This window comes from Cnephaeus nilssonii (genome assembly GCF_951640355.1).
Source record: "Cnephaeus nilssonii genome assembly, chromosome: 22".
Classification (NCBI taxonomy): Eukaryota; Metazoa; Chordata; class Mammalia; order Chiroptera; family Vespertilionidae; genus Cnephaeus; species Cnephaeus nilssonii.
Window position 1 is genome coordinate 5239261 of NC_137093.1, and position 26626 is coordinate 5265886.

General features: G+C 51.0%; 2 protein-coding genes across 8 annotated transcripts in view; one reads left to right on the forward strand and one right to left on the reverse strand.

The window, feature by feature from the left end:
- Positions 1–12006, forward strand: part of CIT (citron rho-interacting serine/threonine kinase) — a 164229-nt gene extending 152223 nt beyond the window's left edge. For 4 of the 7 annotated variants that reach the window (XM_079763289.1, XM_079763293.1, XM_079763295.1 and 1 more), the window contains 7 exons: positions 432–540; positions 635–763; positions 1376–1456; positions 3151–3229; positions 3357–3536; positions 8374–8677; positions 9546–12006. In XM_079763289.1, the coding sequence (XP_079619415.1) occupies positions 432–540; positions 635–763; positions 1376–1456; positions 3151–3229; positions 3357–3536; positions 8374–8677; positions 9546–9569 (906 nt within the window). In that variant the 3' untranslated portion in view covers positions 9570–12006. The remainder of the gene's footprint in view (positions 1–431; positions 541–634; positions 764–1375; positions 1457–3150; positions 3230–3356; positions 3537–8373; positions 8678–9545) is intronic. The other 3 variants (XM_079763294.1, XM_079763291.1, XM_079763292.1) reach the window with 3 other exon arrangements.
- Positions 12007–16307: 4301 nt separating this feature from the next.
- On the reverse strand, positions 16308–26213 carry PRKAB1 (protein kinase AMP-activated non-catalytic subunit beta 1). The gene is made up of 7 exons (XM_079762863.1): positions 25748–26213; positions 22930–23093; positions 21697–21790; positions 21302–21416; positions 19229–19362; positions 17870–17938; positions 16308–17635 (listed from the first exon to the last, which is right to left on the reverse strand). Exons 1-7 carry the CDS (start codon positions 25904–25906, stop codon positions 17558–17560), a joined length of 813 nt encoding a protein of 270 aa, XP_079618989.1. The 5' UTR covers positions 25907–26213; the 3' UTR covers positions 16308–17557.
- Positions 26214–26626: the final 413 nt, after the last annotated feature.

The window sequence follows — 26626 nt, forward strand, 5'->3', positions numbered from 1 at the left end:
AATTAAATAATTATGTAGGTGATGTAGGTTCAAAATGGAAACGTAGAACTCGAAGAAAGAAGGAAGCTAAAAGCACTCCCTCCAGCCACCACTGCTAATAGTTGGTGTGTTTCTCCAGGCTTTTTCCTCTGATAAGAATGTTGTATTTTTAAAGCTCTCTTTTTGAATGCTACCTTTTCATTGAACTGGTGTTTCTGCCCTTTTATTTGGCTGTAATTTGGCCTTATTTTCTTAGATTGGGGTTGCAAAGAATTCAGAGATAGCAAAGGGACGGGAAAAGATTGACTGCTGTGCGTAATCCACAGCTTGAACACGTCTGGTGGCAGGGGTCCCTCTGCGGGGCTCAGTGAGGCCTGAGGCGGAAATAGGAGAGCTGGAGGCGTGGCTACCTTGGGTGAGGACACTCACATTCTCCTCTTGCCCTCTCTCAGGAGATAGAGACCTCAGAGCCCTGCAGCTGTATCCACTTCACCAACTACAGTATCCTCATCGGAACCAATAAATTCTACGAAATTGACATGAAGCAGTACACGCTTGAGGGTAGGGCCCCAGTCCTCCCAGCCCACACACTGCTCTGGCCTTGCCACCAGCTCCAGCCCCTTCCTGAAGCCCTGCTTCTCGCCTGCCTTTTCAGAATTCCTGGACAAGAACGACCATTCCTTGGCGCCTGCTGTGTTTGCCTCCTCTTCCCACAGTTTCCCTGTCTCGATAATGCAGGTGAACAGTGCAGGGCAGCGGGAGGAGTACCTGCTCTGCTTCCACGGTGAGTCGGGGCTGCCGCTCGCTGCTGTTTTGGCACCAGCAGACCCAGACTGGTCCCCCAGGGCTGCGGGTTGTCAGGGGACTCTGGGGCAAGGCGGGACCTGCTGGGGTGCAGAGAACTTCCAGCTGCCACAAAGACCTCTCAGTATCGCCGTCCTGTCCCCACCAGGGTGCTATCCTGATCCAGCGCTACCCTATTCTGCCCAAAGATCAGGCAGTTCTTTCCTTCTCTGTCCTCACTTCTTTCTCTCCCTGTCCTTATATTTTTTTCTTTCCTTCTTTCTTTTTCTTTTCTCTTGATGTTTCTCTTCTTCTTTCTTTCCAAATCCCTGGGTCTTTCTTTCTCTTCCTTCCTGTCTCTGGGTCTCTATTTCTCCCCTTTCCTCCCTGCCTTCCTTTCTTCAACCCTCCTCCCTCCTCCCTTTTCTTTTCCTCTCTCTCCCCCTTTCACTTGAACCCTCTTTTTCTAATAGATCAGGCTTAGCAGGGTCCTTAGGTTTTAACCATCTGGTGAAATCTGGCCAGTGGTCCCCTGGGCTCGACTTCTCCTTCTTCCGTCAGTGTGTGCTGTTAGCCTTAGCTATGCTGATGTCCGGGCTCTGACTCCTTGCAGAATTTGGGGTGTTCGTGGATTCTTACGGAAGACGTAGCCGCACAGACGATCTCAAGTGGAGTCGCTTACCTTTGGCCTTCGGTGAGTGCGGCAGGTGTGCGGGCTCCTGTCGCCAGCAGCTGGTGTCCTGGGGAGGCATTGTGGGCGCAATTCATTTTGGCCCAAGCACTGGGCTCGAGGATTCCATTGGACTACAAGTGCCACGTGTAGTCGTCCCCCGAGTCAGTGCTCAGGGCAGAGTCTAAGGCTTGATAGAGAATTGCATCAGCCAAACCCACCAGCCTTGTGAAGTATTTGTTAGGGTCTCATGATAGAAAGCAGACCATTCCCTGAGTTTATTTAAATCATTTCCAAGGCAGCAGAGTATCCCAGGGCATCGCCGAACACCTGTCAATATTATCCATTCTAATTGGGCAAAGCACTCAGGTCCTGGCCATTCTTTAAGTGTAAATAGCACTGTGATGAGATCTTGTACTAGTTTTTATGCACTTGTCAAATAGTATCCTCTGCTCCTAAGTTCTAAAAGTGGAACTACGTGCATGATCACACATACATGCAAACATGTCCTTGCTTGTCCCTGTGAATGTTCTGAATTACCATCACAGCTGAAATGCCCTTCAAGGCTTTTTTGTTTATCTGTTGCTGCATATCAAGTTTCAGAACTTAGTGACTGAACACAGCTTATTGCCCATGATTGTGTGGTTGCCCGGCTAGCTGTTTCATGTGGTGTCAGCGGGTCACAGTGGCCTCACAAACATGGCAGCAGTTGGTGGGAGCCCGGCTGGGCTGGTGGCTGGAGGCCTCAGCTCCTCTCCATGTGGGCGGAACCGGAAGCTCAGGCCTCTCTCCCACCGTATGCACTGGTTAAAGCAGGCCACAGAGCCAGCCCAGGTTCAAGGCCAGGAGACCCCCTGGGCCTCCTTTTCCCTTTAAGATAGAAAAGATCATGCCCTAACCGGGTTGGCTCAGTGGATAGAGCGTCGGCCTGCAGACTGAAGGGTCCCAGGTTCGATTCTGGTCAAGGGCATGTACCTTGGTTGTGGGCACATCTCCAGTAGGGGTGTGCAGGAGGCAGCTGATCAATGTTTCTAACTCTCTATCCCTCTCCCTTCCTTTCTGTAAAAAATCAATAAAATATATTTTAAAAAAGGAAAGATCACTGGTCATCATTAGTGTTTCAATGACACTGTGATATATGGTATTAAGACCAGAAATATCTAATTACCTATGAACACAGTCTTTTTTTAGTTAATTTTTTCAAAATGCACATAAGCAAACATTTTTTAATGTGTACAGTGAAAAGTCTCATCCATATTACCCATCTTCCTAACTCTCCATCCCCACTCTCTCAAGAGAAAATAGTTGAGTTTCTTATCTTTCTAGGGCTTTATGCAAATGCAGAGAGGAAATATATTCTTATGTCCCCCTTTTTTATCATTACAGTAGCACACTTGACACATTATTCTGAATCTTGCTTTATACACTAAAGAAAACTACACACCTCAGGACTCTTCCCACCCGCCCCACCCGCCATATCAGTCCTGGAGAGGTTCTTGTTGCATTTTTGAGCTGTGCCACGTTGTATGTACCTGATCCCCTCGCACGTGCCTTGAGCTGGTTCCCATCTTCTGCTCTGACAACGTGGCGGTGAACACCCTCGAGCGTGCCTCACTGTGCTCGGTGGGATTGCTGGGCCCAAGGGTGCACTGCAGGCTGGTTTTCATTTTCTTCCTTTTAACCCTTCCTTCTCCCGCTTCCTCCGTGGCGGCCCACAGCCTACCGAGAACCCTATCTGTTTGTGACCCACTTCAACTCACTAGAAGTGATTGAGATCCAGGCACGCTCCTCTCTGGGGTAAGCACGGCCCCCGGCTCCGACGGGCTCAGGGTTGGGGTGGGTGTCGGGCCGGGCGCTTGTTTCTTCTTCCCTGTCTGTCTAGCAGTGGCGCCCACCTGCACTGCTGCTCTTCTGTTCTCTGCAGGACCCCGGCCCGAGCGTATCTGGAAATCCCAAACCCACGCTACCTGGGCCCTGCAATTTCCTCGGGAGCGATTTACCTGGCGTCCTCATACCAGGACAAACTGAGGATCATTTGCTGCAAAGGAAACCTCGTGAAGGAGTCTGGCACTGACCACCACCGGGGGCCCTCCACCTCCCGCAGGTACCGTGCCCCCCCTCTGCTCATTCCGGGGGTTAGCACTTTCTGCAAAGCAGAAGGAAATCTTGCCAACCTGGCTGGAGGTTCCCCGGCATTGAAGCTCAAGCCACTCATTCCTTTGAGCTCCGCAGCCTTGACATGACCTAGTCAGGGTAATGGCAGGAGACTGTTCAAATGCCCCTTAGCAAAGGTGGAGGAAACCCCCGGCCTTCCTCTGGAGGGTGTTTCAGTGGCTCTGGAGGGTGGAGCGGGCATTCTGCAGTCATTGCTTTAGCAGATGTCCTTCCGGGCTAGTTGGGCGGTTGTGGCAGGGTTAGTGGTGAGTAAACCAGATGCATCTCCTCCCTGGTGAAGTCCCAGGGGAGAGACACATGCACTCAGGCGATTCCAGCACAGCCTAGAAGGTGAGGCTGCCATCGGGGTCGTTTGAGGTTCCGTGGCGCTCAGAGGAGGCCCCCAGCCTGGACTTGGGGGTCAGGGAACATTTCCCAGAAGAAATGAAGTCCTATTTAGACGTCCCTCTTTCTTTGTATGTCATGATTTTTTTGTTGAAAACAAAGCCTCTCAGATAATAGAATGTGGTGACGGGAAATCTGGTCCCCTCCGTGGGCTTGCTGCTGTTTAGTTAGTGACTCTCCCAGACTGATGCTTATGGCTGCCACTGAAGGTCCCTGGGATAGGGCTTTTCCAACGACGTAGCGCTAAGCCAGGACAAATAAAAACCAGCCCTGAGAAGGGTCTTTTCCAAGGAGGAACCAGACAGGTCAGATGGTGACATTTTTCTGGGGAGTGTCAGTCCCACCAGGCTCCCTCTGGTGGCGGCCACTCAGCTGGCTTCCACAAGGCTGCTGCTTTCAACACGGCTGCACATCTGGGGAGAAAGCCGTGGGAGCAGGTCAAGTTACAGTGTCACAAAGCTTGTTCTTGCTGAAAGTCAGCTGTCTTTCTTACACAAACGCTCTTGCAAGCCTTTGGTTAATTTCCAGAGTTCCAGAAAGTTGATTTTGACAGTGTTTGTCGGTGTTCTTGCTGCTTTTATGAAGGAACAGGTTTCTCGCTCTGCCCTTCCTTCTCATACAGGTGGCCACACACTGTGCAGGCCGCAAACCTTAACATTTCAGAGAGCGTTCCGTGTCAGTGTGGGAAGTATTTCTTCCTCTTTTCTAAGCCTCCACAGCATTCCTTCCCATGACCTTCAGCTTAATGCACTGCTCCTTTCCCATTGGGTATTGGATTGTTTCCCGTCTGTTGCTGTGGCAGATGACTGTGTGCCTGCGTCATTTTGTTGTCTGCATGCTTAGGAATCTACCTGCAGGATAAATTCCTAGAAGCGGCTGTGCATCTGTGATTTTGATAGATGTTGCTGAGTGTTCCTCCGCGGAGGCGGAAACCTTTTGTCCCACAGCATTGTGTGGAAGTGGGCCTGGCCTTGTCCTGCCACAGAGGGCTAGCCAGCTCCAGGGCGATGTGGAGGCGTGAGATGTGTCAAGTTCAAGTCCTTGGTCCACAGAAAGGGCTGAGGTGATTTAACCCAGGGGATATTTAATGATCTAGGATTTCAATTTCTGGACTGGTTTACAACCCCACATGTCTACAAAGAGTTATGTGGACCCCTACCCTGTGCCAGACCCGATGTCTGGCTGGGTGCAGAGATGAAGAAGACACTTTCTAATCTGAAGGGACACTCGGTTTGGTGGAGGAAACACCTCTGATATTACAAAATGCTCAGGTCTTGGGCTCAGAGGCTATTTAATACTCTGTCTCTTTCTTTTGCTGAAATATCAGAGTCAGTCAGAAATGTTCGGTCAGTGTGGTTTTAATCCCAGGACTTGCTGGATCACCAGCAGCTCCTCACTCTTGGCCTGCCCCTGCCTCAAGAGTGGCTGCTCAAAGTCCTTCCTTGGGAATTTTAGATTTTATTTAAGTAGTTTTTATTTAATTCATCTAGGCTTTATTTTAGTAGCTCCTAAGTCATGTCGAGAACAAATCAAAGTACTGTAATTAGATTTTTCTCTCCATTGTCTCACTAGTTCAGTGGCCAGGCACCTTCCTTCTGAGACTGTGGTGTCTCTGAAATGAGTGACTTTTTCTGAGGTGGAAAGTGGCCCCAGAGTCTGTGAACGGGCAGAAATGATGCTGTTGTCAGGCGTGTGGAAAACCAGCGTTAGTCTTTAGCTGCCTCATGGCGTATACATGGCCTTTAGCTGGAGACTGCTTTGGGCAGGTTAGAACGTAAACGTCTGAAATTGGGGGGGAGAGTGCTGGTGGTTGTTGTTTTTTTATTGTGTTTTCAATGGAGAAATACATTATCTGTTCACAAAATAGCTCTTGGGAAAGACAAGGCGTACAGACCCTATAAACAAAGCAAACTCCAGTCATGAGGCACTACGCACGTCATGTGAAAGCAACTGTCTGGTCTCCAGGTTGTGAAAACTAGAATTTGAAAGTCACTACACAGCTTGGCAAAACTGGACAGCAGTTACGTGAAACGTTTAATAAACTGAATTTCCCCCAACGTGTAAACAACACGACAAGACTAACTCTGGGCCCGGCGCTCTCAGTCCAAACCCGCAGCTGCTCCGCAGGTCAGGTCAGCCACATCGCCCTGGGCTAGTTAGCAGAGCAGGAGATGTAACTCTTTGCAAGAAGCATAAAATTGACGTGAAAGATCATTGGTTATTAATGCATGTGGCGATGGAAGATTGCCCACTCGGCCTAGAAGGATGGGTATTTTCTTTCGTCCATTAATCTGAGCCGACATCCCGAATGGCCTTCCTTGAGCCGTCTTTCTTCCCCTGGGCAGTAACCTCCCTCTCACTTTTTGATGGGCCCCTGTGGACACATTTTGTAATTTCTCATCCGTTACAAACAGACTTGATGTGATTCTCCTACTTGGGATTCATTTTATTTGTCTGCCATGTCTTAAAGCCACATAACTAGAGATGAATGTAAACCTGGTTTCAAGCTGTTGAAATCCGAGTTACCCTCTTCTATTGCTGCATGCTCAGCGCAGGGAGGTCTGGCTTTCTGAACATTTGGTATCTGGATCTTCACAGTTAGCGGTGCACCGGGAAGTAAGAGAATGACATGAAACTGTGCACAACGAACCGACTGCTTATAAAGTGATCTCGCTCACCAGCCTCTCTGTTTCACTGAAGAGCAGGAATTGGCAAACGTTCTCCGTGAAGGTCCAGATAGTAAATCCTTTCGGCTTTGTGGGCCATATGGTCTCTGTCTCCACTACTCCACTCGGCTGTAGTGTGAAAGCAGCCATAGACAGTGCATCACCAGATGGGCCTGGCTGTGTTCCAATAAAACTTTACTTACACAAACAGGCTTCTGTCTGGGTGTGGCCCTCGGCTTGCTCTAGTCTTTCTCCCCCAGGGATCAATATCTTTGCTGCTCAGTTGCTTTCAATTCTGGGCATTGACAAAAGAGGTTCTGGTAAAGTTAGACCAATAATTGAAGAAAGAAAATCAACAAATTTGATAAAATGATAAACTGTCCCAAAGGGAAAAATTTAAATTTCAAGGATTACAATAGGCCTTTGGGAAAAACAGATATTTTCGAAGAGATGTCTTTATGATTTACTGCAAAAGCTAGCATCTTTGTAAAGGATGACATGCAGCATGTTAACATAATTTAAAAAAAATTTTTTTCAAGCATATAATTTTGCTGAGAAAGTTACAGCAAAATAAGTCAGTATGAGATTCATACTTGGTTCATTTTTAGAATTAGCATGTAATTTATATTTTTAAAATATCAAGGATAAAATAAATTTATTTTTCTGATTTCTCCTTTTACTTTTGAAGATAAAGCCCCAACAATGAAAATATGTCTCCAAGTGGATTCACTATAAATGGTCTCATTGTAGGTGGGTTGCCTTCTCCCAGCACTAATCATGCTCAGATAATGAGGACCCGAATCTGTCTCTGCTCACGGGGGTGGGAAGGAATGGATTTGGAGGCCGCATGTCAGTGCTGTTTCTCGCTTTTGCTTCTTCAGAGGTGGTGAGGGACATGTGTGCAGAAATCGTCATGAAACACCCAGGCCAGTGCTGGGTACAGGGTTGGATTTGTTGTACAAAAAGGCCTCAGTGTTTTCTTTCTTTTTTGGGGGGCGGGGAGGGGCTCAGTATTTTCACCTGATTGGTTATTAACCATCACCCTTTGGGGTCAGGGACATTTTATGAGCAGCTACACTGTTTTTATCTGCCCTGCTCGGCTTCGTACTTATGTCAGGCCAGATCCCTGCACCTCTCACATCAGCGTTGGGTTGCCTCCTTAGAAAGCCACCTGGAGGGAGAGGGGACTGAACACCTGCCCAGGAGGGGGACAGCAATGGCAGCTGACAGGGATGAAACAGGCTTTCTCCAAACGGCTACCTTGCATCGAGGGCCTTTCAGCAGGCTGACCCTCCACGTGCAGTCCTCCCGTGCCTCCGGGGCTCAGGAAAAGATAAGTCGAAGGATAGAGGGTGGGGATTGTGACATCAAACTGGCCTGAGCTGAGTCCACTCTCTAGCTCAGGCCAGTCACCAGCCCGCCTGCGTCTCCGTTTTCCCAGCTTGTGCTGTTGTGATGGTCTGACGACAGTTAGAGCTGAGCATAGGGCCTGGCACACAGTAGGTGCTCAGTAAACAAAAGCCTGCTCCTAGAGCGGAAGCTTGAGTTTCTTTTGTCGTCATCTGTGCTCTCTTGCCTGCCCTCCCTGCCCAAATCAAACAAAGAGCCTGGAGAACACCGGGTGGGGCCCTTTTCTCAGGGTCAGTGGGGAGCTGGGGCATGGGGGTTCTCACAGGAGGGGAATGCCCCTCAGCTCCCCTCCCTCTCCTTTGCCAGCAGCCCCAACAAGCGAGGCCCGCCAACGTACAACGAGCACATCACCAAGCGTGTGGCCTCTAGCCCGGCGCCACCCGAAGGCCCCAGCCACCCGCGAGAGCCAAGCACACCCCACCGCTACCGAGAGGGGCGGACCGAGCTGCGGAGGGACAAGTCTCCCGGCCGCCCCCTGGAGCGGGAGAAGTCCCCAGGCCGCATGCTCAGCACTCGGAGGGAGCGGTCCCCTGGGAGGCCGTTTGAAGACAGCAGTAGGGGCCGGCTGCCTGTGGGAGCCGTGAGGACCCCCCTGTCCCAGGTCAACAAGGTGAGGCACCATCCGGAGGCCAGAGGAGTGACCGGGGAGCGAGGCCCCCTCCGGGCCTCTGTTGTGAAAAGGAACGCCGCTACTGTAGTTCAGGCTGGTGAGACACGTGAGGTTAGCAAGCAAAGGTACTTGATTTCACAAGAGACTTCCTAAGCAAATGGATAGTGTATGTGTGTGTGTGTGTGTGTGTGTGTGTGTGTGTGTGTGTGTCCCACAAATGGGGTAGCGACCAAACAGGATCTTTCCCTTCCTCGGAGGCAGTTTCTGGAGGGAGTGTGCACATAAGCAGATGTGTGTGTATTCGCCCTTCTTACACACAAATCACTTACTACACAAAGCGTTCTGTGCCTTGCCTTTCCAAGCGCCCACACAAATGTACACATACGTCAGGCATTTTCAGGAAGGCTGCCCTGATGCTGGTCGCAGTGGCTGCCTTCTAGAAGAATCTGAATCTTCCGTCACTGAAGCTGCCTTTGTAGATGGCATTTTTCTTCTGATGCCATCTGCAGGTCACCGTCACACCCCTGCCGGGACAGAGAGGAAAGCCTCTAAATGTTTTTTATCTTCTTTGCTCCTATGCCCTACTGATAAGATGGTGTGTGTGTGTGTGTGTGTGTGTGTGTGTGTGTGTGTGTGTGTCAGTAGAAATACTCATCGCTTTGGAGACTTTTTAGTGAATTTCAGGCCCTGATGGACCCCAAGCTTTGAGGGTTGGCTCTGCTAGTTGGTGCCACCCTGCCCAGCACTCAGCATTAACCGCTGAGAGGGGGGAACCAGGTGCTGCAAACTTCCTGTTTGGATTATGCAAAGAGCACAGCAATTTCTGGCCTCTGGTGGCTAAGCCCGCTCCTCCTCCTTTTGCTCCTAGGTCTGGGACCAGTCTTCAGTATAAAGCTCAGTCAGAAAAGCCAACTCCTCATCGTAATCTGCAGGAAAACACCAAACACACCATGGAACTCTGCTGAAGGGGACCCCAGCGCCATCGCTCAGCCACCCATGGCACAGCTGGACCCAGACCCACCTCAGCACGGACACCCCTGCTCAGGAGGTGCGGGGCGCTGAGGCTCTTGGGAGCTGCCGGCACCGTCCTGCAGTCATCCTCTTTGCACTTTGTTACTCTTTCAGAGCATTCATAAACTTTTGTACCTAGCTCTAGCCTGTACTAGTTCATCAGAGGAAACCAACCGGGCGCTAACTGCAGTGTGGTTAGGCCCCTAATTAATAGCTATTTGAAGATCCTAGGGTTGGTTGTTTCTTTGTTTGTGTGTTTTTTCCAAGTTTTTTCCCTTTTTTTTTTTAAAGACAACAGAATTCTTACTAGATTTGAATAGCAATGTATTTCCTGTTGAGTCATTTTTAGCTAGATCACACATCAGGTCTTTGCTCCTGGAATGTGTTGTAGAGTCCCCGCCAGTTGGCTAACTCCCTGCACTCACATAGGTCCATTCTCGTCTTTGCCCTTCCTTGCAGACGCCCCGTTTTACCCAGGGCGACATCTTAGCCAAATGTTTACTGTTCTCATTGCCTTTTATGGCCTTGACGACTAACCCTCCCACCAGCTGAGAATGTATGGAGGTCATCGGGCCTCGGCTCATCGGGCCTCGGCTCGGAGGCAGTGACTTGGGGCCAAGGAACCTCGAGGAGCTCTCCCTCCCCGCCCCTCAGCGTGATCTCCCCGCCTGCTGTCCCGCTTTCATGTAGCTTTGGCCAGGAAAGCATGCAATAGATTTGCTCTGAGCCCAGCACCCATGGGCCTCGGGGCCTGGGAGGGGACTGGGGGCACCCACCTCCTGTCCGCGATGGCACGCTGTTCCCGCCCTGGGATGGAAGAGACCCGTCCGGGAGTTCTGCATGGCGGTTCGCTGCATGTGCTGCCCCCCCCCGCCCCGACCTGGCTGCCCCCCTAGGGTTGCTCTGCCAATGTCCTAGGACCGTACCATAGCTCCCACAAATCGAGACCCTCTGACGACTTGCCAGCTCACTGGCCACATAAGCTGCGGTCTGTAGCACTGAACCAACAAAAACCAAACGCTCAAGCCTTACGACCAGAGAAGGATTTCAGCAAACCACCACCTCACACGGTCACGCTTCCTGCCGGTCCACATGGATGACTATCACACAAACCCAGCTCGGTTCTACCCCACAAAACTGTGACTCCCAACGAGCCTTTCCCTAGGGCTAGACTAAGACCAGGAAGAGGCAGCCGCAGCTCAGCTCCCACCTCCGCCGGGCCCGGAAGTCCTTAGGTGCAGTGCGGCCCACCTGTTTCTACCCCCTGGCGACCGGTACATTCCTGGCAACTGGTAAAGAACCAACCTAGAGGCTTTGCAGTTGGCAAGCTAACTAGCGGCCTTATTTCTGCCTTTAATCTCCCACAAGGCATCTCTCGCTTTGGATTCTCTTAGGCACGCCTCCCACCACCAAGGCACATCCTAGGTAGGCCGACAGGTAGCCCTGTTCCCACCGCAGCAGGTGAACATGACCGTGTTTCAACCCAGGTGTCCACAGTTCAGACCCCTTTCCAGATTGCAGCCTGGCCCGAGTCCCGGCTCCTTCCTGCTCGTCTCCTAACCTAAGTGCTTTCTCCTCTGAAACGCCCAAGACCCTCCCGTGGTCGCACCCTTGGCCAGTGTCATGCTGTCGTGTTCTATGTGTTGCTTCGAGTCTTTGGGGACATACTGCATCCCCCCGCCCCCGCCCCCAGGGCAGATCCGACTGAATGTTTGCTGAAGTTTTGTCTCTTGGTCCACAGCATTTGGAAAGGTCACTGCAAACGAGTCTTTCAGTCTTGGCATTTCATTTAGGGTCTCCATGAGAAACGGGCTTCTAGAGCCCCGGCGTGTATATCGTGTGTCCCACGTGTGAAATGCTTCCTGCTCTAGAACTAGCTCAAAAGACTGTACATATTTACAAGAAACTTTATATTCGTAAAAAAAAAAAAAAAAGGAAATTGAATTGGTTTCTACTTTTTTATTGTAAAAGGTGCATTTTTCAACACTTACTTTTGGTTTCAACGGTGGTGGTTGTGGGTAGCCATCTTCACTGGAGGGTGGGCCGCTTCGTGTGACCACCAAGATGCCAGCAGGAAATATTGTAACACGAAACTGCAGTCAAAAGCTTATCAGCATAAATAAGATTCTAGGTCTCCAAAAGTACAGGCTTTTTCTTCATTGCCTTTTTTATTCAGAATGAGGAAAGGAACAATTCAAGATCCACCTTGAGAGGAATGAACTTTGCTGTTGAACAATAATGAAATAAAGCAATGATCGAAAATGTTTGCTCTAGTGCAGTGACCTCTTCTTTCATTTCTTGAGCGAGACCATAAACATCCTAAGTATGGCCAGTGCCGGCATAGGCCTGTTATCATGGCGGGGGACCCCCCTCCGTTCCCACGAGGCTTTTTCTCTGGGCTGGGGGAGCACTCAGAGGTCAGAGCCAGACAGAGCTCTCCTAGACTGGCCACATTCTCTTCCAAAAGTGCGACGTTGTCAATGTGTGGTCAGAACTTCCAGTGAACCATGAAGTGGTTGTTAAGGCCGTTTTATAGGGTTGCAGGACTGGAAAGTGTGAGCAAGCAGTCGGGCCATTTCGAAGGATTCCTCCAGGACGGATTACCCAGCTCCCCTCGGATGCAGCCCAGCCGGGCAACAAGCCACCTTAAAATTCCTCTCTTAGAAAGCTGCAGGGATTTAAAGATGTAAATTTCCTTGGAGGGAGGAGTTCAGATCAAGGTAATTTCAAATGTAAATATTTCTGTTTTTAACTAGATGAATTTTTATAGTCTACAAAGAATTTTTTTCTATGATTTTAAAATATTTTGTTAGTAAAAAGATCCAGACAAAATCATCACTTTTGGCAATTGTTGATTTCCTCATAGTTCCTGTTGCTGTTAGTCTTCGATTTTTATTTTCCAGCGAAGTAACCTGACCACAGTTGAAGTCTGACCTACAGCGTCCTATCTCACAAGGCCTGTGACAGGAACCGTAGTTGCAATTCTGTTCCTCTTCTCTATTTTACTGCTGGGGATAAAAATCTGCCCACGGTCACAGCTGCAGGAATGAAAGTAATTCAGAAGATGAACCAGGGAAATGCTGAAACCTTCCTTTCCTTATAATATTAGGAAAAGTCCACTAAGTACCAACCAGCCTTTCAGTTATTGTCCTGCGGGTTCTGTCAGCCCAGAGTACTTCACAAGCACAAGGAAAACCACCTTTTCCTTAAGGAACGCGCCAGAAAGGTTCTTTGGACCCTAAGGAGTGACTTCAAAGAAACAGCCGACCAATTACTCAGCCACACCATCCTCCCGGGTCTGAAGCACAAAATTAGATGGCACATTTCTGCTCTTGCAATTTAATTCTCACAAGACCCAAGAGGCGACTGCATAGCAAATTTAATAACCATGAAACTTTAGGATTTGGAGACGCAGGCCAAAAAGGGATGATTTGCTTAATAGGACTGAACAGCCAGCTGGTCTTCAAAATGGGGTTTGCTTTAGAAAACATTCACGTAGATTTAAGTCTAAAGCATTAAAGCTAGGCCCACAGGGGTGGGACTAACTAAGCTTTCAATCTCATAATACAACAGTTACAGGGGCCTCTTCCAGGGGTTCTAAACTAGGGGTGACTGCTCCCCTCCCCTGAGGACACTTGACAAGGTCAGGAGACCTTTTTGGTTGTCACCTAGAGGATAGAGGCCAGGAATGCTGCTGCAAGTCCTGCAATGCCCAGGACACTCCCCACCCCCAAAGAATAATCGGGCCCAACGTGTCAACAGTGCCAAGGTTGGGAAACCTTGGCCTGTGCTAGTCAGATTTCTTTGACGGTAGTTTAAATATTGATTGTGTCTAAGGCATGGAGAAGTGGCTCTAGGCACACTGTTCACAGGAGAAAAAGCTTATCCCTCACCTAGTCAAATGTTGAAGCTTGATTTTCCCGAAGCTGGGAGGGTGGGGCAGGAAATCCAGTGCAGCGTTGATCATGGCTCTCCTTGAGTCCATCAATGATTAATGGAGCTCTATTTGCCCAGAAGGGGTTGTTAGGGGTAGAGGAAAGAACCTTGAAAATGACTTTAGAACTCTAGACACACTCAGGCTGTCTTTCAGGAAACCACAGAGGGAAAATAAGTTGACCCTGGGGACATGCAGCTGGGGCTCTTATTCTCACTTGCTGTTGAGTTTTCCAGATGGATGGGTGCATTCACTCCAGGAGAGTAGGAGGGAGTGGGAAGGGCTGGCAGCCTATCCAGGCAAAGGCCCTTTAGCTGTGTTTAGGACAAAAAAATACAGGTGGTTGTGAGAGGTGACCCTGCTGGCAGAACCGTGGGCGGGGTTCAACCCAGGGACAGGGCTGGGCCCCAGAGATGGGACTCACTGCTCCAGATTTTAGAATCCAGTCTAAGGTCTGGTTCACAGCAGGAATGACTCTTAGGGCCCTTGTGGATACTTTTATAATTAGTTGGAGCGACTTAGGTTTTAGAGGAAATACATGCATGATCCTAACTTCCTGTTTTCTCCTGAAGACAATTACTATTGCGTTCCAGGGCAGGGGGCTCTCGTTTCCTTTCTCCACTAATTTGCTGATCAAGAGAGGACTAGGGAGGGACATTAGTGGTCCATAGCCTTCAGTCTTCATGAATTAATTCGAAGCATTTGTAATCATTGGTGGAGGGTCAGGTCTCAGAACTGAGCAAAGACTCAGAAAGTTTGCATTTTTCTATGATGGTGGAGTCTCTGACCTCAGCTGTGGACGGTATCACTTGGACCTGGGTTTCAGGCTTGGCCTTTGGAGTCATGGAGGTCTCCTCATTGAGCTTGATGTGCTGGCACTTTTTCTTAACTTCCTGTTTGTGCCCACATTCCATTCCTGTTGTAAAGGCTTTGTGCCTCCCAATGGGAAATGAAAGGAGCTTTAGGGACCATCTAGTGCTAGTTCAAACCCTCTCATTTGTGCAGGGGGATAAGTCAGACTGAAAGAGGTCATGTGGTTTGCCCAAGGTCACCTAGCTAGTCAGCAACTGAGCTGGACATTCCTAATCTCAGTTGTGCCCCACCCTGGGAGGGGATGCTGGGGGAATGGCTGACTCCAGGGATATGTCAGGCTTTGTTTGACCTGGTCTTGGGGTGCTGTTGACTTCCCTGTTACACCCGCACATGGAGCGGGAAGGTGGGGGCGAGCAGGCCAGCAGGGGGACAGTGGGGGGTGAACAGGCCAGCAGAGGGGGGGCAGAGTGGTTAGGGGCAATCAGGCAGGCAGGCAGGCAGGTGAGCGGCTGGAGCCAGCAGTCCCGGATTGTGAGAGGGATGTCTGACTGCCGGTTTAGGCCCAATCCCTGTAAACTGGCAGTAGGACATCCTTCGAGGGGTCCCAGATTGGAGAGGGTGCAGGCTGGGCTGAGGAACACCCCCGGCCCCTGTGCACGAATTTCATGCACCGGGCCACTAATTTGCATATAAACTCCCAGAGGGAAAAATCTCTCTACATTCATAAGCAACTTACGCTTTAACTAGCCATGTACCCAGTCCTCACCCACAATGGGCCTGCTACCAGAGGAACATTCCCTGGGTCATGGGACACCGCAGGCCTACAGGTGGCTTTGCCCGTGCTTTTCCACATCCATGGAATAATCTCTCTTACCTCTTGGGTATAGTCTTTCACTTGGGTGTGAGCAATCTTCTGGACCTCAGGGTTAAAATGAAGCCGTTGAAATACACAAGCAGCTGTGGTGAGTGCGGACACCACGTGCTGGTTTTGTGGTTGGAGCCTATGTTCCCTCGGTCGTCTCAGCCGGGTCCCCATGGTCCCTGGGCTGCGCAGGACAGTTACCGGGCTTACTGGCTCCAAATGCTTTCACATTGCATTTCCAGCTTGGCTTCTTCTGAAGTTCATGGGTAGAGCCAATTTGCAGGCTGCATTTTCCAACTTAGGCTTTTATTATTATTATTTTTAAAGTTTTTATTGATTTTAGAGAAAGAGGGAGAAACACTAACCGGCTGTGTTAAACACAGCACGGTTCTGCCAGCAGGGTCACCTCCCACAACCACCTGTATTTTTTTGTCATGCCTACAACCCGGGCATGTGCCCTGACCGGGATTTGAACCGGCACCCTCTCGGGCCCTGGAACAACCAACTGAGCCACTCTGGCCAGAGCTGGGCTTTCCGGGTGAGATGGCTAATTATCCAGCCAGGAAAGCTTTCCCAGCCGCGCTCCACCTCAGTGGACCAGCTGTCCCAGAGGTCCCCTTCTCTGAAACTTATTTCAACAACCCCTGATGCCTGGGAAGAAAGGCTCATTAAAGGGATACCTGTAACCGTCCATCTTTTTGGGAGGACAGAGCCAGTTAGCTGGCAAGAACAGGTCTGACTCCAGGTCGTCCTGGTGGCTTCCAAGCAGGTGCCATGACCCCAGGCTCCCTCTTGGTGCTTGATGATGAACAGGTAGCAGTACCTCTGACCTGGGATACCACCTCCCTGCCTCACCCAGGAACATCCTCGGCTACCTCTCCTCAGCTTCCCCTTGTGATTCAGCTGTTCAAAAGGACTTGAAATCTCCAGGGTCCTTAATAGCCTTTCAAACTGTGTGCGGAATGGGTGTGGTCAGGGAATGGAGCCTCACCCGTGAGTCACAGGACATGAAAATGATAGAAAAGCATGGCACTGAATGAATGCTTTATTGAAACCTGTACGTCGACAATAACTCAGTGTTTTGAAACAGTAACAAAAAAGGGTTACTTTAACCTGGACTCGGGTTTATGGAACAGGTACTGGAAGCCAGGAGTTCCTTCCTCTGTGTCCCAGCAGGAACACAGAGCATGACAGCTTCCGCTGACTTGGGGACAGGCGCCTGTACTAATGGTAACATCTGAGGCATCTCCCCGGAAGCCAAGCCCAGCATAAAGAGGTTTGTTTTGGTCCAAAGGATGTCATCCCAACACAAATTTAGAAGGCAGCTGTCGAGTTCTAAGTTCCTTGCAGAATAAGCAACAGAACTGCGACAGCCTTCTAGGTAGGGACAGAGGTCCTGAGCAGGTGGCATAGGCTGGGGTAGGTGCCCCCCAAGGTTTTCATGGTAACACTGTCACCTCATTACGATGAGAATAAAAAGCTGGACGACCTCGCTGCTAACAGTGGCCAGTCCTCAGGATCATCCAGCTTAATGGAGAAACCCGGCAGCGGTTTTCGAAGTCTGTTCTGAGAACAGATTATTGCTGAGCAGTTTGTTCACATGATCTACATTCTAGCTGGGTGATTAGAAAATTGCCCTAAGGCTGTACATCAGCCATTTTTGGTTAAAAAAACACACACAACAAAACTTAGTGCACGTAAGTGTAACAACTGTAAAACGTCACCTGAAATCAGACAGGTGCTAATTGCTATAGAAACGACACCTCCCTGGAGCAGAGAACGGGAGACAATATTGCTTTGATTGCAGAGGCCGGGCAACACCAACACTGTACTTGGTGTCAGCGCCAGAGCCAGGCCGTAAACACACACACACAATTAGAAATTTTGTGTGGCCTGTTCCTGCTTCCCAGGTATTTGCTACTAAAGCAGCTAGTGTTTGTTTTTGGCTTAAGGAAACCTCCACGACCGGTTTGGGGTGTGTGTATTTAGAAGTGCACCCGTCCTTGCGCCCTGTGGTGGGGCTGTGGGCCTTCCGTCCTCGACTCTGCTCTCGGCCACTGGGTGTGGAGAGGGCCGTGACAGACGGAGGCGTGCCAGGAGCTGCTGTGCCCAGAACCGACCTTCAGGCAGGACCAGGGCAGGTATGAAATGTCGTACAGAGCGTGAAATGGGGAATTGACAGTCCCTTCCCTTCGGTGGGAAGCATGCGTGTGAAGCCTGGTGGTGCCCGTGTTCCGGGCTCACGGCTGCTCGCAGCTCCTCATATAGGCTTGTATAACAAGGTGGTGACATACTTCTTCTTGTACCGGTGGGTCGCGCTGAGCACCATCACTCCGTCCTGAGAAAGGGTGGAAATGACAAATGATCAGGGCTCACCGTTCATGGAGTGAAGCATGAGCATCACCATGCGGGCTTCATCGAAAGGTTCCTGGGCCGCCCGCAGGACTGGAGCGGGGGTCTGCCTCAGGTCCTGGGAGCTGCCCCTGAGCCAAGAACCCCAGGTAGTTCAGGTCTAGGGGCTCAGAGCACACTTTGAGAATCACAGCCCTGACAGCAGCAAACACGTCATTACCTTGATAGACAGTGCATAAAGGTGGTTCAACATGACGTGGTTGGGCTCAGGAAGCAAAGCCGGATCACACTGTGAGGAACAGAAGCAGACGTGAGGTGAGCATGTACGATTTGGGAATCAGGAAGACTCCCCACTTTATCTCACAGCCCCGGGGAGCAAAGGAAAGCGAGCAGCCTCTCAGGCGCCGTCTTTCTAAGTCAGGCAGCCAAAGGGCTGTCCAAGGCGACAGGTGAGGCGAGGGGGTCGTGCTTCATGCTCCAACCAGGGGGGCCTCCATGTGCTGCTGGGCTCCCCGGTGTCTCTGCTCAGGCTGTGCCTTGGCCTCTATCAAGTGTGGCCCACAGCCCTGTCCTCTTATTGGAGCGGCAGAAGACAGAGCTGTCCAGAGCGCACTTTTAGAGAAAGCGGGAGGATACAGTCTATACCAAACACTCCCGCACCTGGAGAATGACATGAATCACTGAGGGGGCTGGGGGGGGGGGGGGAAGGCACTACTGCTCCACAAAGCTCACAGGACAGGCACTAATGTTGCCACACCCTCCAATTTTTAAAGAGAAACCAGAAATCTGGATTTCTTTTTCCAATGTACCACTCTCCAATTTTATAAATGCTCATTCCAATGAGAAAAGGTGTAGGGCAAAAGTCAGCTCAGCTGTCAGATGTGTGTGCTTAGGCACTCTGCCCTGAGTGGTGGGTCCCTGGGTAACAAAGCATGGCCAGTGCAGGGAACGCCTGCACTCGTGTCCTTCAGCTCCTGTCTCGTACACACTTCGTGTGGAGGCCAGAGCCACGGCTCTGTGCGCTTTCCACCTGGTAAGTGGATGCCTTTTAGGTGGCGGCTTGAACAAAGCTGAAGAACATCTAGCCTCCCCAGGAACCCCAGAGCAGAAAACTGGGCGATTTGGGTTCAACAAAATGGACAATTAGCCACGAGGGAGTGATGGTGTGTTCTCCAGGGCCCAGGAGGACCCGCACTTCCTTTGTGCTAGCGACCTCCCAGAGGCATGTGCTGCCGAGACACCCAAATTCTGACCTAAGAGCAATGTTTCTGAGCATGGGGGGCTAACGGAGGAGTTCCATTATGCAGCTTCCTGAGAAGGGCTGGCTTATGTATTTTTGTCATAAAATTTGAAAGGAGTAAAATGCAAGGAAAAGCTCCGAAAGGCTTGCTGGATGGAGAGGCAGCACCCCCTGGAGAAGGCCCTGCCAGCAGCCGTTCCCACGGCAGAGGTGGACCGGCAATTAACACTGAGGGGCGACCCTGAGCTTTTCCAGCAGCTGCTCTGCACGAGGTGGACAGAGAGGGGGCGGCTGAACATGACGGCGGAGGACGGTCCAGGCAGACGCCTGTGCACTCACAGAGATGCCCGTGTCCTTGTTCAGGATGACCTGGAGCAGATGTGGGGGGAGAATGGGCGGTGCTTTAAACCGTTCCTCCGGTTTTGAGATGTAGGGCTCCTGGTGGTAGGGTCCTGGCGGGGAACTGGACAGCTCTGTTGGGAGATGGTGACAGGACACTTACTTTGAAAATGGAGTCAGGAGCAGTCTCACTTAATTCACGGCACCGTCTAGTGTTGCTTGTCCTGTTCCCTCAATACAGATTTATATTCTCTTGCAGAATACACAGGCCCCGAGGGTGAAGAGCAGAGGCAATGAGAAAACCCTTTGGAATCCGGTGACTGGATAAACTTCAGCAGTGAACTTAGGTGCCTTTGCAGGAGACAGCACTTGTGGCAGAGATGGTGAGTCTGGTCAGACTAACAAGGAAGCTGTCCATCGTGACCCAACAGGAGGGACATGCTCCTCGCTATGGGCTGCACTGGCCAATACCGCAAAGAAGCTCCAGGCACCAAGTGAGGCTTAAGTGACCTAGCCTGAGTTGGGAGCAGCGCCAGCCAGAATAAAACAGAAGATACAGCAGCCTGTTTACACAGGTTATATGAGGCACTGGCACATTGCAAATCAAAACAAAGCAAAATTGGAAACCCGATCTCCAAAGGCACTCGACTCTATCACTTTCAGGTTCCTTTCAAACTCCTGCTTGAGTGTCTCGATTATGCAGACATATTAAGAAGCGTCTAGAAGCACAGTATTTCACAAAGTTAGCAGCAGCTCCCTCAGCTGGGAGGACTGAACTGTAACTCAGGACATCGGGATGGGGCTGGTCGCCTGACCCTTGGGCTGTCGGGAATAAACAGGGCCCGGCCGGCCCATTTCCTCATCGCACTTTCTAGGGAAAGGCTCCCTCCCTTCCCATGACCCGAACAGCTCACAGCAGGAAACGGACAAAAGCAGTATGTGCAGAACACCGAGCCGCCGGGAGTCAATCCAGATGTTAAGAGAGCCCGAGAAGTCTACAGAAAGCCCGAGTGGGTTACCTGCGGGGGGGCGGGGGCGGGGTCAGTTTTCTGTCCCAGGGATCGAGGCTGGGAAACGTGACTAAAAGCCTCAGTGCATGGCCCAGTAAATAGGGGATATTTGGGCATTTCCTCCATCCCCCAATTCCCACCTATCTGGAAAAGAAAGAAATGGTTTCTCTAAAAGACCAGGTAGCTGGCCAGAGAGAACTCGATGTCTGGATTCCCACCACGGTCATTTACCACCGTCGCTTCGGAGCCCGAAGAACAAGGCCTGGTGGCAGAACCTCCAGGTCGAGCCAGGAGGCCAAGAGGAATCATCCTGCAAACTGAACGGAAGCCATTTTCTTAGACTGACAGGCACAGTCCTGGGGAACCTCCCACGGCCTCCCAGGGGCCCAGGAATTGTGTAAAGGCTGCAGTGCGGTTGCTGTTGACACTTTAGATGACAACACATCCTCCCGCTGAACTGTACTTATTGTTGCCAGGCAGTTCCTTCCTGTGGGTTTGGATGGAAAGCAATTTACCGAAAGGGCTAGGATTGGGTGACTCGTGAAAGATGGGAAAGTTTTCTGAGACTGTCCTTAGCAGGCCGTGCTGTGCAGCCTGTTTCCTGTGGTGAGCCTCCTTGCCCAACAAGGTGCTAATGTGCCACACGGTGACGGCCAAGGTCACGGAGGTGCCTGTTTACCACGTGTCAGGCTGAGACGCTCCAGGCACCCTGAGTGGGTTGTGAGCAGCGGGGGCTGGCAGGCTTCCCCGGTGCTGGCTCATCACTGACCCAAGGCCGGGCTCCCAGGCCTTTTGATTCTGTTTCAATTCTCTCATCTCTGTGGCCAAGCCGACCTACTGAATCCTGGAGATGCACCCCCCAATGACTTACTGCTTCCTCGGGGCTGGATTTCAGCCACCGGACCCCAGAGTTAGGGATTCATTATGAGGCTCTTTAGGGAGCTACAAACGTCCACCCGACTGGGCAGCTCGACTCAAGAGTGAGAGGAGAGGGAAACAGAGGATTTCTACACTGTCCAGCCCCCACCTACACACACGTGGTATAAAGTAACTGTGTTCATACCAGACACATCGGAGCACTTTTGGGAATCCACCATTAAAGCATCAAACACTTCAAAGTCAGTTTTCTTCACTTGAATGATGTTGTTAACTGTGCCAAGCTGGCTGGTTACTACTGGCTGGGAAGAGACAGACAGGCAGAAATCATAATGGGGAAGGTCTCTGGGGTTATTCTTAGAGGATCTAGAATTCCTGGCTGGAAGGGCTCAGCTCTTGTCTAGCCAACCGGCTCCTCTTGGTCAAGTATGCCAATTGTCTGACACTTAGCACTGTTATCTAGCTCAGCCACACACAGGGACTTCTACCAGCAGGACAAAGGGACCTGGCAACAGTCTAGAAGGGAAGGTGACTCATCTGGATTGTGCGGCAGGCAGAGGACGGAGGGCGGGGGGAGAGTACCTCAGAAGGGTCGTGTGTCCACTGACCATCCACATAGAACTTGTACTGATGCTCTCCTTCCGGCAGGTCCAGGATGGCTACAAAGTTGTTATGGCTGCGAGGAAAAGGAAGTAGAGGTTCCAGCTGAGTGGGCTGCCTTCTGAGCGTACTTACAAAACCAGCCATAGAACAAAACCAAACCTTCCCGTGTAAAACCAAGACTTCAGCTGCAGGAGTATAAACATTTTTAAGCAATTCAAGCAAATCAATACATAGATCTTAATCTAGAAATGGTCAAGGAAGCAGGGATGCAACGTTTTATTAAAACTCACTTTACTCAAAAGGTCGGCTGACAGGCATCTGTCCTTCTCAACGTGCACACAAAACACCTGGCAGCCTAGATGCCAAGGAGGATGGCAACAGCCTGCAGCCAAGCTTTGCCCTTTGTCAGTTTGCGATGGGCAGGAAAGGGGAGCAATTTAACAGGAGGCAAAAGTTCTCTGAAGAAGCATAACTTGTTAAAAAGGTCCCAGAAAACCTTTGATTGTTTTGTTCCCGACTTGAAGCAACTTGTCACTGTGCCCAGCAGCTCCCTCCTCACCAGTATCACCCCTGGAAAAGCAGGTGGCTCCCTGACAATAACAAGGCCTGGCCACGAGGCCACGTTTCTCCCTCGGCTTCATCAGGAGTACCCCCCAGGGAAGATGCTGTCACCGACACTTTGAGACAAAAGTCCATGTAGGGCTCCCGATGAACTAGTGTACTGCGGTCTTGTTAATGATGCTACATAACATGTACCTTTCAAACAAAGTAACGCACAGAGAATCCGAGTTAGAAGGAACCTCAGAGATCATCCGATCCATCCGATCCAACAGTCTCTTCTTACAGAGAGGAACGCTGAGGCTTAGGTATTAATGACAGGTTAGCCCAGCCAATATGGTCTCAAGTCCGGTCTCGAAATTCCCAGCCTGGTGCTTTCTCTACAGCCCTAGGAATAGACTTCTCTTTCCCAGAATCCTGCCTGAGCAAACGCACAGCTGAGTACGTGAAGTGGAAGCAATGCTCGTCACTACGTGTGCTCTAAACCTAGACATGTGGGTGTGCGAATGGAACCTATGAATTATTAAGCAAGATTATTCTTCCATTCAGCGCTTCGTATTATAAAAACACCCCTTTCTATTCACTGGCAGAGATGGTTCAGGAACAAGAGCATCCCTGAGCTGAGACGATACGTGAACCCTCCCAGGCAATTACCTTCGTGTGAGCGGAAGTTTACTCCAGTTGTTGAAGGACCCAGATAAGTACACTTCCTTGCCGCCCCCCGTCCAGCGGAAGACAGTGGGTCGAGCCTGGGCAGGAGCTTTATCATTCACTTCCAGATCGTGCTGCCAGGCCAGGAACTCCTCCTTCTCTGGAGCCTAGGAACACAGCCGTGTACTCAGGGACAGGAAGTCATTAGTGAGCTCCCTACATAGACAGTCACCCTAAACTGACAATTCATTCTAGAGGCAGCTGTTACTACCGAGGTTCATGTTCAGGCTCATTAACTGGCCAGTACGTCAGTTCCCCACTGGCAAAATGGAGACAGTAAAAATAACAATTTAAGATTGTTGTGAAGACTGAGCGAGAAAGTCCATGTAAAATGCTCTGCGTAGTGTCTGACATATGGTAAGTGCTTAAAAATTATTAGCTGCTATTATTGCTGCGATTAAAGAGGACTACATTAAAATTCTAGGAGAAATGACAAAACTCCCTTGGAAGAAGGTGCAATGAATTCAAGACTAGCTTAATAAAGGTCATTTTCCTCCCTTAATTAAGCAAGATTTGAAGTACATGAACATTTATTAGGGACAATTCCAGAGGTGTCAACTTGAAAACTGGCAAATCCAGATTCCGAGGAAGGGAAAAACTACCTTCACTGAGTGCCGTCCAGACACCGGGGAGAAAAAGGCAAGACAAAGACCAGCCCTCCCCACGGTCAACAGTAGCTCTTAGCGTGGGAAACGACGTGGAACTGGGATGCTCCAGAGAGAAAGAAACACGTCTGACTCTGGGTGAGATATACGTGGTTTTGGATCTGTTACATGTTTCCTAGTCAGCAGCCGAAGACTTTAAAAGAGCAGGAGTTCCAGGTTGGGAAAGACTGTTAACGTGTTGAACGGGCATCTTCCCTTTGCATACTGACCTGAGCTGCCTGCATTCTTTGAGCTTAACAAGATTTCAGATTAAAGAATAACAGACTGAAAACGGTTTCCACTGAGGATGTGGTAACTCCAGCCAAAATGGTACATTTGCGCATAGTTAAAAGAATCCGTGACTTTTTTTTTATGGACACTATTTCAAATCATTCTCCACAGATCATCTGTATGCTAAACATTTTTTTAGAAGTTTTGGAATAGCAACAGAACAAAAACTTCTTTTTTTTTTTTGTGGTTAATCATCACCCGAAAATATTTTCCCGTTGATTTTTTTAGGGAGAGTAGAAGGGAGGGGGAGAGACAGAGAGAGAGAAACATTGATGTGAGAGTCACATCGATTGGTTGTTTTCTGCACGCCTGACCAGGGCCAGGAATCGAGCCTGCAACCCAGGTACTTGCCCTTGACTGGAATCGAACCCGGACCCTTCAGTCTGTGGGCCGACGCTCTCCCCACTGAGCAAAACAGGCTAGGGCAGAACAAATACTTCTTGAAGAAAGTAGTTCCATTCTTATGCTGTCTTAAATAGCCACCCTTGGGCCAAAATTATTCCTGAGGGAAGGGATGTCAAGTCGTTGGAAAACCAGGACTCCAAAGTTCATGTTGCACGTAGCTTCTCAGAAACGCAACAGATTCAGAAAGCAAGTTCAAATTGCAGGATGGAAAGCCAAGTCAAAGCAGAGCCTTTACAGCGAAGATCCAAGTGAGAATATAAGATAACCAGAGGCCCGATGCACGAAATTCGTGCAAGAGTAGGCCTTCCTTCCCCCGGGTGCCTGCACTGGCTTCCCTCTGGCACCCGGGACCCGGGCTTTCCTCGAAGCCCCGGCTTCGTCCGGAAGGACGACCAGTCTAATTAGCAGATTACGCTTTTATTATTATAGATAGTATGATCACCCAGCTCAACATCTGAGAAAAAATGTGAGCCAAGTTGGAATGAGTTGCCAGGCAATTAGCCTAATGGACGATGCTCAATACACAAGTGGATGCTAACAGAACAAGTCGGGCTGGGGAAGGGGAGGCCAGGCACCTTCATTTCACCTAAACCTGCACTGTCCTCAAGAAATGAGTTCTTCGTTTCCGAGGATAAACTGCATACAGCGCAGCTGCCAGAGTCACTAAGTGGCCTTGCAGCTGGGAACAGGCCCTATGGGGTGGTAGGAGTATGAATCATCTTAGACATTTTGATGAATTAAAGCAGACTGCAGCAGGATGCCCGCATTCGGTTGGCTTCGGCCTGTTTAACACATGGTCACATTTACACAACAGGGGAGAGAAGATGAGCTGCTGCGGGCGCCTCCTTCACTCACCACGGCCTCCAGAAGCGCAAGGACCCTTCTGTGCCCGCTCTGAGCGAGGGGGGTGGGGGTGGGGGTGGGAACCAAATGTTTTAGGCAGGGCCCGACGCCCCTGCCCACCGCAGTCAGCTGTCCAACTCAGCTTTCAGCTCACCTGTGTGCGCTGTCTCCAAAACTGACAACAACCTGCAAAACCCACTATTACAACAAGGGCCAGTCTTCCTGCAGGGGAGGGAGGTTTCTCAGTGAAATCAATTAGGATACCTAAGAGGAAAGCGAAGACGGGCTCAGTGACTGCTGGCTCCACGATCTTAATTAAGAATCTGAGACTCTGAGCCGCTTTCTCCTAACGACGTTAGTGCAGTGCGGCCCTCCTCCCTCAGGGTGACTTTCTCCGGTCGGTAATCAGACACCGGCGGCGGGACTAAGAGGGCTCCTCCAGGGCCACCGGGCTCCTAAGTGCGGAGGCGGAAGGAGCACCTCCCTCCCACTTCGGTGGAGGTTTAGAGGGGCGGTGGCGGGGAGCTGGTAGATCTCTACATGAGGTAAGGGAATCGGATTCCCCCACCTCCCCTCACCTTGATTTCCTCGGAGTGGAAGAGGTCGGCGTCCTCGGGGCTGTCCATCAGGATCTTGGGCCTGTCCCCATCCTTGGCGCCCCCCGAGCTGTCCCTTCGGGGCGTCTTATGGCCGCCCTGTCGCTCCAGCGCGGCGCGCTCGCTGCTCGTGTTGCCCATGGCGGGAGTCTGCGGGGACACCGGGCAGCCGGGCCGGGCTAGGCCTCACTCCAGGGGAGGCGCCGGGGACTCCCGTAGGCGGGGACGCGGGGGGGGGGGGGGGTCGCAGGACCCAAGGAGGGAGTCGGAGCACCGAGTCCCGCACCCCTCGGGCTAAGGGTTCCGGGCAGGAATCCGGTTTGAGCCGGGTCAGCAAACCGGGCGAGGTTTCACGACCGCGCTTTCCCAGCTCGGGCAGCGGCGGCGCGAACCCAAGGAGCGCAAAGATAACCAGACACACTCCCCCCGCCTCTTAGCAACTTCCGCTTCCGGTTCTTCCGCTAGCCGGCGGGGCCCACGGGGTGGGCCCGGCGGGGGCCCGGAAAGCGCGAGGCTAACCCTTACTTCCGCTTCCGGTCGGGGCCGCCGCGGCCGTCGGCTCCCTGAGGCGGTCTCTGGGGGCCTCAGAGCGCGCAGTCGCAGTCGACCTTTCCGGCCGGCCCGGCCCCGGGCGCGGCTGCTGAGGGACGGCAGGGGGCGCAGCCGCGCGCCGACTTTCTGGCCCCCCTCCCTGCTAGGGGTGAGTGATTCCATTAGAGATGGGGGATATTTTTGCTCACTTCCAGTTGATTCCACACTCTCCAGCCAAAGGGCTCGTATTAAAGGGAAAATCTAATTAAGGGACCCCTGAAAGCCCAGGGGTGCGCTGGCTCTCACGCCTTTGAGCGCCTCAGAATCACC

What these genes read in the sequence shown, in the direction of transcription:
- PRKAB1 (XM_079762863.1), bottom strand. Translation starts at nt 25,906, where the DNA reads ATGGGCAACACGAGCAGCGAGCGCGCCGCGCTGGAGCGACAGGGCGGC. An exon ending in TCCACTCCGAGGAAATCAAG is followed by an intron (nt 23,094 to 25,747) that starts GTGAGGGGAGGT and finishes CTGTGTTCCTAG; the next exon opens with GCTCCAGAGAAGGAGGAGTT. An exon ending in AAACTTCCGCTCACACGAAG is followed by an intron (nt 21,791 to 22,929) that starts GTAATTGCCTGG and finishes TTTTCCTCGCAG; the next exon opens with CCATAACAACTTTGTAGCCA.